The sequence below is a fragment of the Mesoplodon mirus genome, assembly GCF_964341445.2.
Source record: "Mesoplodon mirus genome assembly, chromosome: 19".
NCBI lineage: Eukaryota > Metazoa > Chordata > Mammalia > Artiodactyla > Ziphiidae > Mesoplodon > Mesoplodon mirus.
In genome coordinates this window covers 63,500,368-63,513,172 of record NC_138995.1, presented here as the reverse complement: position 1 = coordinate 63,513,172, position 12,805 = coordinate 63,500,368, and the positions used below count along the sequence as shown (strand labels likewise).

Sequence of the window (12,805 nt, the reverse complement as noted above, 5' to 3'; positions counted from 1 at the left end):
AGGAGGGGGATGGCATCCCGTTACTGAAAGCAGAGCTTCTAAGGCAGCAGTACCGACGGGGGAGGGGATGTGGAAGGGAGGGAGGGGATGCGGAGGGTGGGCAGGGTCGGAGGTGACCCCGGTGCTCCAGATGTGCATTATGACCTTGTCCCAGGGAGAGGCCCCTATGTGTGGGACACACTTAGTTTGCCACTAATTTTGGTTTCTTATTTGGAGAAACCAAATTGACCAAATTTATGAATCCAGATGAAAACATTAAATTGTAGAAACTTTGAAAAAGAAACCTCTTTAGTGTGCATTTGCCCCCACGAAGTGATGAACGTCAGTGGTTTCCAGTTAACTGCTCTGTGAGCCTGGGACCAAGCGTTCACTCATCTTCAGGGAAAACAGGAACTGCGGGTGTCCTTATTTGGGGGTGTTAAAGTACTCTTATGAAATGAAGGTGATAGCAGATTGGCAGTGGGATTGTGTCTTATTTTGCTTTTCAAATGCCCGTCCTCGCTACTGGAAAGCGTTGGTCCCCTGTGTGTGGTCCAGAGGTCTGGGAGCCACTGATTCCTCCTACCTTGGTGTCGTAGAAATAACAAAGTTCTCATCTTCCTTCAGCATGCATTGTTCATGTGTGTAGGTCATGTGAGGATGCAGCAGTGTGGGTGCTGTTCTCCGGACAGCATCTGGCACGGGGAACGTGGCGGCGGCTTGTGCCACCTTAGATCTGTGGTTGATCACAGATACAAAGAGGACAACTGCTTAGGGCTGCCCACTTGAATAGGTCAACTTAATTTAAGTCAAAGGAGCATTTTTCTTTCCTAGCAACAACGTAGTCCAAAATTTAACATACATTACTTTTATGTTACTCAGATTAGACAAACAGAGAGAAATAGATGAAAAATGCCCCTTCCCTTTTGCCATTGCCCTTTGGGGTCTGTTAGCACCAGGGATGGCGCCCTTCTGGCACCCTCAGCCCTCCGGGTTCTTGACCTCATCTGCTCTCTGGCAGCCCGCAAGTTAGGAGTTCTGGTTCCCTCCCTCTCCTACCACAAATACATCTGTGCTCCCAGCGGGCTTCTCCTGCATTGCAATAATCCAGGGCTGAGGCCTTAGGATGGAGGCACTATTGCCCCCGAGCATAGCGGGGTGCTCGCTCTGGGGAGCCGCCCTCTGACAGGAGGAGACGGGCTCCCACCAGAAGGGGTGCAGTCTAGCTTTCTGGCCGGTGGTGGTACCAGCCGATTTTGCAGAGAGTGCTTCCTGATCTTTTGTAGTGTGTTGTCCTAAAAATCCGAAGGCCTGGCCTAGTAAGAGTTTTCAGTTTTGAAGTTCTGCTTAGTTTTGGTGGTGGCTTTTTGCTTTTTAATCATTGCACATTGGCAGTTGTATTACAAATGAGGCTTTCCTCTTAAACCCCAGTGCCTGTGCCTGTTTATTTTTTTCAGTAGGCGATGCACCTGATTGTCTTTTTTTTTTTTTTGCATTTGCGCATGGCTGTAATATCTGTGCCACTTCCCAGAAATGTAGCAAATTTAATATCAAAATATCTTTACATAATAGTTCAGTAGTGACAACAATTTACATTTCCTTTACACAGTTTTCCTCCATGCTTGAACAACAGATCACATTGCAGGACATCCACTCCCACATGCTGCAGGGCAGGCCGATGCCCTCCTCTCCGTTTCACAGATGAAGGACCTGAGGTTTGGAAAGACGTCTGCTCCCAGGGTTGCTCGGTCATAAACGGTGCATAAGCTCCTTTGACCCTGGAGTCTTCTCTGACCCCACAGCCTGTGGGCTTCCACGGCTCCACCTCGCTCCTTGAGTCTGTCTCCAGGCTCCCTGGGACCACGACTCCCCGAAATTAGTGACGTTCTAGTGCGGCAGTGAGAAGAGGTCCTGTGAGGTCCTGTGCAGGAGGCTGTCCCGTGTGATGTGGGGACTCCTAAGATGCTTTGCAGGGGAATGTGCGTCAAAGCAGAAAAGGCAGCCTGGAGAGGAAGGTGCTCTGTGCTTAGGTCACACCCGGGTTCTTTGGAACTTGTCCATACCCAGAAGGGCCCACGGAGTAGCCACAGTATACAGCGGAGGCGGACAGAGGACACAGCGGGCCTAGGGATGGAAGCCGGTCATTCTGCTGACCAGGGGTCTGGAAACGCTGTGTGCAGTTGACACTGAGCCTGTTGAAGCTTCCCACCCCCCCCCACCCCCCACCCCTGTCCGGGCTGGAGTCCCACCACCACTTAACCACCCCACCCACGGCCTCTGCGGTCTTTGCTCACCATCCCAGCCCACCCTGAGCTGTCCCCCCGCTAAAACCGCTTAGCACTGACTCTCTGCACCCCACTTTATTGTTTACTGTTCTCTGATTGTTTCTCTCCAAACAAATGATAAGCTGCATGAGGGCAAGGAATATGTGTCCTCCATCTTTGGGAGCTTCCTCAGAGTGTAGCACCAAGGTAGGTGCCAAGTAGGTCCCTGGTAGAACCTGACTTGGATCATTCGGAACCCCAAGTGGTGTGAGCACTTGCTGCACACCATGTGCACGTGTGTGTGTGGCTCCCATGCCGCCGGTGTTGTCCTGTCCTTGTCGTCCACGGGAGTGGACTCCACTGAGGAGAGGTGTGCATTTGCTGTTGCAGGATGCGGTGTCGTACCAGGATGTGGTGGCCCTCACCGAGGACCGGAAGCCCCAGAACCCAGTTCAGGACAACATGGAGAACTACCGGAAGCTGCTCTCACTGGGTGAGTGCTGCACTCCCGGCCTGGCCCCTCAGGCTGCTGCAGGGAGTCAGGGTCCGCAGTGTGTGTGGACTCGAGAGGTCAGAGGCCCTCAAGTGGCTCCCAGCAGAGGCATAAATGATGAGGCTGTGTTTTACGAATCCTCTGGCTTTGGGGGAAGAGTGTATAGTGTGGGGTCAGGGAGCCCAGGAGACAGCTCTTGCCCCCAAGAGTGCTGACCCTGGAAACTTAAATACTCATTTCGGATGGGGTCCCAAGTTCCAGTTTGGATTCCCCTGGAAGACATCTGGCTCAGGTCCGAGTAGGCGGTTGGCTCTGCAGGAGTGTTGTGAGGGCAGTGGAGCCTTGAGGTGCTCCCGTGTTTGGAGACCAGGTGGGGAAAACAGGCACGAGTAGGAGGAGAGCCAGGAAGCCCAGTGAACGGAAGTCAGGACAGAGGAGGTGGTTATGAGAAGGGGAAGACTGAAGAGCACGCACTAAATTGCGAAGGCACTCGGAGGTGGTTGTGCAAACTTCTAGGTGGAGTCAGGAGAATTAACTGGAATTCAGACCAGCAGAGGCTAAGGAACGAGTAATAAGGAAATGAGACTGCAAACAGAAGACACAGTAGGGCCTGCATAGGGGCCCCTTCACACTTGGTGGCTGAGAGAAAGACAGACATCATTTATGGTGATGAGTCTTGGTCCCCAACTCGAGTGTGAGATGTTGTGTTCTTCCTGTGGACAGGGGTTCAGCTTGCCGAGGACGACGGCCACTCGCACATGACCCAGGGCCACTCGTCACGGTCAAAGAGAAGTGCCTACCCGAGCACCAGTCGAGGTGAGCGCGCGAGGCCCTGCGGAGTGGCACTTGCACCAGTGAGATGGGAGCCGTCCGTACACGCTGATACATGATGATACACAATTGATGCACAAAAATACAAGCATTTTACAGTTTATCTTCACACCACCATCACGGAGGTCCCAGTGTTACTTTGCACAAGTACAGGGACGAGGGAGCACTTATATTTGGGATTTCTTTTCAGGTCTGAAAACTATGCCTGAAACCAAAAAGTCAGCCCATCGGCGGGGGATCTGTGAAGATGAATCTTCCCACGGGGTGATAATGGAAAAGTTCATCAAGGATGTTGCGCGCAGCTCCAGATCGGGAAGAAGGGAACCTAGCGACCGGCCGCAGAGGTTCCCCAGGAGGCCAGACGGTGACTGGAAGGAAGCTCCATTCAGCAAGAGGGAGTCGGTGATTCAGGAGAGGGGCCATGAAGGCAATGCCTTTGGGGGAGGAGGCTTTAATGTGAACTCAAACCTTGTTTCCAGAAAGAGAGTTCTTGAGAGGAAAAGGCGCTATCATTTTGACACAGACGGGAAGGGCTCTGTGCACGGTCGGAGAGGTGGTGCAAGGAAGCGGCCCTTTGAGCGCAGCGAGGTGAGGAAGGCCGGGAGCGGGAGCAGCCTTAGTGTGCCGCCCATCCCCCAGTTGCAGCCCTTCGACTTCGGGGCGACGCCCTATGTGTGTGATGAGTGCGGGAGGTCCTTCAGTGTGATTTCGGGGTTTGTGGAGCATCAGATCACGCACACCAGGGAGAATCTGTACGAGTACGGCGAGTCCTTTCTTCATAGTGTGGCCGTCAGTGAGGTTCAGAAAAGGCAGGCCGGAGGGAAACGCTTTGAATGTAAGGAGTGTGGGGAACCCTTCAATAAGAGCGCCGCCCTGGCCGAGCATCGGAAAACTCACGCTAGAGGTTGCCTTGCGGGGCGTAAGGGCGAGGAGCACGAGGAGCCCTTCCTGCCCAGCCCAACCTTCAGCGAGCTCCAGAAGATATACGGGAAGGACAAGTTCTACGAGTGCACGGTGTGCAAGGAGACCTTCCTTCATAGCTCTGCCCTGATCGAGCACCAGAAGACCCATGGCCGAGACGACAGAGGTAAGGAGCGTGGGGAAGGCTTCAAACCCAGCCCGGTGCTTAACGAGCTTCAGAAGATGTGTGGGAAAGAGAAAATGTACGAGTGCAAGGTGTGCGGGGAGACCTTTCATCACAGCGCATCCCTGAAAGAGCACCACAAGATCCACACCCGAGGAAACCCATTTGAAAACAAGGGCAAAGTGTGTGAGGAGACCTTCATTCCTGGCCAGTCCCTTAAAAGACGCCAGAAAACCTACCCAACAGAGAAGGCCTACGACTTCAAAGACGGTGGGGATGCCTTTAGGCAAAACTCAGACCTCATCGAGCATCAGAAAATTCATTCTCGGAAGAACCTCTTTGAAGGCCGGGGGTACGAGAAGTCTGTCATGCACAGTGTGTCTTTCCCCGAATCTCAGAAGAGTCACACGATAACAAGGCCACCTGAGGACGAGGAAGACGAGAAGGCATTCACTGTCAGCTCCAATCCTGATGACAGCCGGGAAGCCCTGTCCTATGAGAGGAACCCCTATGAGAGGTCCTTCATTCACAGCTCAGCCTTCCCTGGGGCTCAGAAAGGTCACAGCAAACCGAGAGTGATAGCAGAGGCGACCGTTCAGAGCTCGGGTGCCACCGAACATCAGAAAGTCCATGCTGGGGAGAGTACCTCTGAAAGAAAGGGGTATGAGAGGTCCGTCATCCACAGCCTAGCCGCTTTCAAGCCTCCCCGTGGTTGTGGTGGAAATGAGCTCCTTGGCTGTGACGAGCAGCGGGACTCCTCCGCTTACCTCTCAGACCCTTGTGGCCAGCCGCAGAAGACCCCTGCCCGAGAGAGCCCCTATGCAGGGGGTAAGAACAACATCTTCAAGGGCTCTGTTGTCCACGGCATGTCCCACACCGGACCTCAGGACAGTCTCGCTGGGGAGGGCCCCAGTGGATGGAAGAAGGATGGTGAACCATCTGTTCCCAAGTCAGATGTGCGCGAGCATCAGAAGGCTCGTGCTAAGAAGAAGAACATTGAGCGTAGGATTTACGAGACCTCTGTAATCCACTCCCTGCATTTTGGTGAACCTCAAACGTTTCGCCCGAGAGAGAAGTTGTACGAATGTCCAGAATGTGGAGAGTCCTTTGTTCATAGCTCCAACCTCACTGAGCATCAGAAGATTCATGATAGAAAGAAGCCCTCTGGAAGTGAAAACTACATACGATCTGTCATTCGCAGCTTAGCCTCCACGGATCCTCAGACCAGTTATGCGGGCCAGACAGCACAGATGAGTTATGCTGAAGAGCCAGCTCAGACCAGTTACGTGGACCAGTCAGTGCAGACAGCTTATGCAGGACCACCAGCTCAGACCAGTTACGCTGAACAGCCAGCTCAGACCAGTTACGCTGAACCGCCAGCTCAGACCAGCTACGCTGAGCCGCCAGCTCAGACCAGTTACCCTGAACCGCCAGCTCAGACCAGTTACCCTGAACCACCAGCTCAGACCAGCTACGCTGAACCGCCAGCTCAGACCAGTTACCCTGAACCGCCAGCTCAGACCAGCTACGCTGAACAGCCAGCTCAGACCAGCTACGCTGAACCGCCAGCTCAGACCAGTTACGCTGAACCGCCAGCTCAGACCAGTTACCCTGAACCGCCAGCTCAGACCAGTTACCCTGAACCGCCAGCTCAGACCAGTTACGCTGAACCACCAGCTCAGACCAGCTACGCTGAACAGCCAGCTCAGACCAGTTACCCTGAACCACCAGCTCAGACCAGTTACGTTGAACCACCAGCTCAGACCAGTTACCCTGAACCGCCAGCTCAGACCAGTTACGCTGAACCACCAGCTCAGACCAGCTACGCTGAACAGCCAGCTCAGACCAGCTACGCTGAACAGCCAGCTCAGACCAGTTACCCTGAACCACCAGCTCAGACCAGTTACGTTGAACCACCAGCTCAGACCAGTTACCCTGAACCGCCAGCTCAGACCAGCTACGCTGAACCGCCAGCTCAGACCAGTTACCCTGAACCACCAGCTCAGACCAGCTACGCTGAACAGCCAGTCCGCAATGAATGTAAGGAGTGTGGGGAGTGTTTTGCCACTGTTGAAGACCTTGGCATCCATCAGAAAATCTATTCCCGAGAGAAATTCCATGGCAGGGAGCTGTTTGGAGACGCTGTGATTCAGGGTGTGGGCCTTGATGGGCCTCGGCAGGAACGGCTGGACGAGCCGGATGAGCCTGAAGACACCATCTATGGGTGTAAGGACTGCGGGCTGGGCTTCGTGGATCGCACAGACCTCAAGGACCATCAGAAGGTTCACGGCAGAGAGTACCTCATCGACAGCCGCGAGTACGCGCATTCTGTGATGCACATGCATTCTGTCAGTGAGTATCAGAAAGATTACATTGGAGAGCAGCTTTATGAGTGCCCGGCATGTGGGGAATCTTTCGTTCATAGCTCATTCCTTTTCGAGCATCAGAAAATCCATGAGCAAGACCAGTTTTACGGCCACCGGAGGTACGATGAGCCCTTTATGCAGCCCTTGGTCATTAGCCCACAGCGGCCTCGGGCCCCACAGAAGAGTCCTCCTGCGGGGACGTCCCTGCAATGCCAAGTGTGCGGACAAGACTTCATCCACGGCTCTGTCCTTAACGAACACATGAGAGTCCACGCTGGAGACAGCCTGCTGGAGCGGAGCCAGGGAAGCACAGGTGCGGTCAGCCCAGGCTCGGCCCCCACAGACCTTCAGAGAGACCAGGCCCAGGACGAGTACTGCGAGTGTAAGACCTGTGGAGAATCCTTCCCCAGCCAGGCAGACCTTCGGGAGCACATGAGAATTCACGAGAAGGGTGAGCCCTATGACTATGGGGCCACCTTCGTCCACACCTCCTTCCTTACCGAGCCCCCCAAGAGAGATTCACCCTTCTATGAGTGCAAGGACTGTGGGAAGTCCTTCATCCACAACACAGTCCTCACGAAGCATCAGAAGCTGCACCTCGAGGAAGAGGAAGCAGCCGCCGCCGCCGCCCAGGAAGTTGAAGCCAACGTCCTCGTTCCACGGGAAGTTCTGCGGATCCAGGGATCAAATGTGGAGGCCGCAGAGCCGGAGGTGGAGGCCGCTGAGCCGGAGGTGGAGGCTGCCGAGCCCAACGTGGAGGCCGCCGAGCCCAACGGAGAGGCCGAGGGGCCGGAGGGGGAGGCCGCCGAGCCCAACGGGGAGGCCGAGCAGCCCAACGGGGAGGCCGAACAGCCCAACGGGGATGCTGATGAACCGGATGGGGCAGGGGTCGAAGACCCAGAGGAAAGAGCCGAAGAGCCAGAGGGAGACGCGGATGAGCCGGACGGTGCAGGGATCGAGGACCCAGAAGAGGAAGGTGACGACCAGGAGATCCAAGTGGAAGAGCCCTACTACGATTGCAGGGAGTGTGGAGAGACCTTCACCTCCAGCTCAGCCTACGGTGAGCACCTGAAAACCCATGCCAGGGTGATAATATTCGAGCCTGGAAGCGTCTACGGGGAAAGCTCCCACTACACCGAGCACGCCAGCACCAGCCGCAGTGACAGCGGCAGGGCCGATGACAAGTACTTCAAGTGCGACGTCTGTGGGCAGGTCTTCACCGACCGCCTGTCCCTGGCCAGGCACCAGAACACCCACACTGGCTGAGGGCTTGGGTGTCAAGGTTGGAAAACCTTCACTAGGACTGGACCCTTACCAAACTACAGAGAATTGGAACCAACCCGTGATGAGGTCGGAAGGAGGCTTCCCTGGGCGTATACACACCTGACTTGGAACATCAGACAGCTCAGCCTGGAAAGAAACTGAAGGTGGAGACTCCTCCGGGCCTAGCTCTTCCCCATCAAACCTCCGCGTATGCATGTGGGAAAGCCATAGCACACAGCTTACCTTCCACCCGAGCATTTGCATTGACGGAAAACTAGAGGGGTTTTCAAGGCCACAGAAATCGCCCACATCTGTAAATGACACTCCTGGAACCTATATATAATGAATGTTTCCTGAGATGTATATAAAATAGCAAATCATAGCAAACAGTACTCATATCTGGACTTAATATGGTATCCAGTTACAGTTCACTTGCAGAGGTACCTTCCTTACCTGGTACTCTTTGATTTTTTTTTTTTCTTTTTCTTTTTGGAGGAGGAAGAGAGCAACAAATTAGAATATATTTGTAAGCATCTTAGATCCTTAGAAAGATTTATTGTGCGTTATTTGAATCCCATCCATATTTTTTTGAGTAATGAACTGTTGTTCCTTACTCTTAAATATTCCTGTAGAGGTGTAGGCATGAAAGATAAAATGTCTTTTCCGCTTTGCTGTTTGAAAGGGGAAGACTTGGAGCTTCCTTTTCAGCCATTTCGTCTACACCAACACTTTGGAACCTAATGCTGTGTAAGCCTTTACGATACGTGGAGTGGCCTTTTGTAACCCCAAATTGATTGGTTGCCACCTTGTACTTTGCAGTGGTTCTCATGCAAAAAATAGTTACAAGTTTTGTTATTTGTTTTTAAACCAACTTGATGTCTGTTGGATAGCGAATTCACAAAAGCTGAAGCTTCTCCCTGTGCATCTTGCGTCTTTGCCTTTCAAGAGTGGTTGCAGCCATCCCTAGATCGCGCGCGGGCCTGCCGAGGTTGAGAACCGCGGGGGCTCTCACGTAAGTTAGGACAGGGCTGCTGCCTTGTCACTCCCTTTGCGCGCTCCCTGCCTTAAGCGACAAGTAGCAACGGGGCTTCGTCCGTGTGTGCCGCTACAACTCAGTTTTTGCACCCTGGGCGCCCAGGGGCGAGTATCCTTAGAGCTTTCTAGCGTGAAACTTAATTCTCGTCTTTACCTGTCTGACCCTCAACCCCATGTCTAACTTGCATTTAAAAAAAAAAAAAAGCTTTCTTTACAGTCGACTCAAGCTTACCGTGGACTCAGGTTCCCCAGCAGCCTTAATTTGTTCCCTTGCCATCTGTTCCTTCCTCTTAACGAGTGCCCCCCTAAGTAAGCAGTTGTCACCTATCCTTCAGAGTGTCATGTCTGTCTAGTCGCCTCGGTTTCCCGTGTGATCACAAGTCGACCTCACAGCTCGAGGTTTCCTGTGTCCTGTTCTGTGGACCACCTGTGCTCCCTTTGCTTCCCCACCCCTCGCATAATGACTATTAAGAAATTTTTTTGGCTTTGAGTTGGCTGGAAAAAAAAAATTAAAAATTAAAAAAAAATTTTTAAAGAGGATCTGGTAGATGAAGGGAGCAGAAGATAAGAGCTAGATTATTGGGGTGAACAAAGTTCAAGTACCTGCCGGGGAGATGTGTCTAGATCCCCCTCTCCTAGGTCCGCACGGTTAGGGCTCAGGGAGAGCATATCGCAGCTGGAAGGAATGCCAAAGTCGAAGGAGGTTGGTAGGGTGAGAGCAGGAAGCAGAAAAGAGTAAGCCAAAGAACGGAGTCCTGATAACGTCACCAGACCTAGGAGGGTGAGGAAGCAGGTGGAAGCAACATGAGGAGCAGGGAAGGGAAGGCCAGGATGGGAAGAATGAATGAGCAGGATATCCTGGGCCTCTGAGAAGAAGGGGCCGTCTTGATGGCATGGTGTGGGCGAGGGCCAGCTGCGTATGAAGACCCGAGGTTGGACACCTGGGAGAGCTGAGGGACAGTGAGGCACGGCCTCAGAGGAGGACCCCTGAGGTGGGGGCCGGCGTCAGCGTCGGTGGGGTGAACCTGCGTTCCTCACTGTTGCCAGTCTTAACTGGTAGAACCCTTCAGAAAGCGACTTGCCAGATGTCAGGGTGTCCATCCCAGCCTTTGCTTAGTGGAACATGAGGAACAACTTACGCCAAAACTGGGAGGACAATTAAGGGAACTTGTCGGTGGACTCCTAATGCAGCTGTTTAAAAATGATAATCATGGAGAGTTATGTAGCAACATGGAAATATATTTACAGAATACTAAGTGGAAAAAACAGGACACAGAATTATATTTATACTACAGTTATAACTGTTCTAAAATGTATGCTTATAGTCAAAAGCTGTCGTGGTGGTGGTGTTGTAGGCTTATAGTCGAGCATTATTTTCTTAAATTCCTTGAATGTTCTTCATCGTAGTGTTACTAAAAAGTTTATAATCACGTTTCCATTGTGAACATAATTTGAACTCATTATCAGGCACTTGGAAAATACAGAAAAGTGGAGGAAAAAAAAAATCCATATACCCCCCCATCCAAAGATGGATATACTCCTCACTATATTGTTTATCCTTGTTTCTGTGCACAGGTTTATGATTATAACTGTGTCAAAATGTGTACTCAGAATAACTGTTACCTTTGTGGAATTATGGTTAAACACTTTCATCTTAATGTTTTCAGATGTTCCTTATAGTAGTGTCCTGATAACAAAGTTTATTATGTTTGTTTCCATTACAAGCATAATACGTACCGAGAGGAATAATTGGAAAACACAAAATAAATTAGAAAAGTCGCCCATATCCCCAACACCCAACAACTACTGTTCACATCTTGATCTATTTTCTCCATCTCATGTCAGTGCACAAGCTTGTGATTATGACAGTGTTGAGTACGTGTGCCTAAAGTCTAAAATGAAAAAATATGGAAAATAATTAAAAGAGTGTTGTCGTTGTGGGATTATGGTTAAACATTTTGTCTCAAATTCCTTGAATGATCTTTGGTGTTTTGGTACTAAATCTTACGTATGTATTTTTCCATTACAAATATAGTCCATACTCATGGCAGACTTCGGGGAGATTCAGCAAAGCAAAAGAACAGACATTCACCCATATTCCCGACACCCAACAACCATTGCTGTTGACACCTTGACCTGTGCACAGTCTGACGACTGCGGTGTTTGTGATGAGTCTGCAGAGGGTCGAAGGTGGGAAGAGACACGGAGAGCAGTGAGGACATGGTGTGTGGTCACGGTGGGGTCACAGTGAAGGATTTCGTCTCGGTGTCCTGGGACAGGCTTTCGCACAGTGTTTTGGGAGCCTACCTTTATTACACGTATTTCCATTATAAACACGGTATGTATTCATTACAGAGACTTGGAAGTTACAGAAGTGTAGAAGAGAAACTCACCCATATTATCATCATCCAAAGACTGTGGTTAACATCTTCATATATTTTCTTCATCTTGTTTCTGTGCACAGGTTTTTGGTTTGTTAATATGGTTGTGGTCGTTCTATCTATCTGTAATAGTGTCAACAATAAAAATAAAGTTAAAAATAAGATACTTCTCAGTCTCTTCTTTTGTCCATTTTAAGTGTTCGGGGTGGTTAAAAATCCAAAAACTTAGCGTCTCCTTAGGCCTTTAGGGTTAGTTTACAAATCTTATTCTAGTTTTAATTATTGCATATTTCAAGAGTTACTTCTAAGGGATCTTTTAGTACACACGATCCCACAGTTTTAACTGCATGAATAAAATTAAAACATATTCCAATAGTGGTTTTTTTTTTGCAATATGCAGGCCTCTCACTGTTGTGGCCTCTCCCATTGCGGGAGCACAGGCTCCGGACGCGCAGGCTCAGCGGCCATGGCTCACGGGTCCAGCCGCTCCACAGCATGTGGGATCCTCCTGGACCGGGGCACGAACTCGCGTCCCCTGCATCGGCAGGTGGACTCTCAACCGCTGCGCCACCAGGGAAGCCCTCCAATAGTGTTTTCAACTCGATAATAACCACAACAAGTATGTTTCAGTTACTTGAGTCTGCATTTAAAATTTTAATCTCATTTAAATATAATATTCTCTCAGAAACAAGAATGATCCCGTAACATAGAAAACATGTTGCTGTTACGGAGTCTCTTTAAAGTGTCCATCCCTCACTCTTCCGTGAGGTTAGCTGGTTACCCCTACCCACCAGTCAGCTGGTGGTGCCTGACTGACTCCAGGGTGGTCACAGCGTCGGTGATCCTTCTACGATGAGCACCAGCGTCGGTCAGGGTGCGAGGGTCAATTCTCTTTTAAGACTATGAAAGGAAGTCTAGGAAGGGAAGGAAGTGAGGGTCGGGGTTGCTTGACGGGCACTTTGGGAATTCTTTTCTCTACCTGCACCTCACTTGCAGGGGTAACTATGCCCCTGCCATGTTTATACCCTGAGGTTTGACCCTTCCCTGGCCTCAGCTGATTGGTGCCCATGGGTTCCCCATGTCCAGTCAGACTCGGACTGAGGGCCACC

At 51.2% G+C, this 12,805-nt stretch overlaps 1 protein-coding gene across 16 annotated transcripts in view; it reads left to right on the top strand.

Annotated features, from left to right (window-relative positions):
• Window positions 1–11,834, top strand: part of PEG3 (paternally expressed 3) — a 32,542-nt gene extending 20,708 nt beyond the window's left edge. For 15 of the 16 annotated variants that reach the window (XM_082606121.1, XM_082606119.1, XM_082606120.1 and 12 more), the window contains 3 exons: window positions 2,634–2,736; window positions 3,460–3,552; window positions 3,758–11,834. In XM_082606121.1, the coding sequence (XP_082462247.1) occupies window positions 2,634–2,736; window positions 3,460–3,552; window positions 3,758–8,283 (4,722 nt within the window). In that variant the 3' untranslated portion in view covers window positions 8,284–11,834. The remainder of the gene's footprint in view (window positions 1–2,633; window positions 2,737–3,459; window positions 3,553–3,757) is intronic. The other variant, XR_014292114.1, reaches the window with a different exon arrangement.
• Window positions 11,835–12,805: the final 971 nt, after the last annotated feature.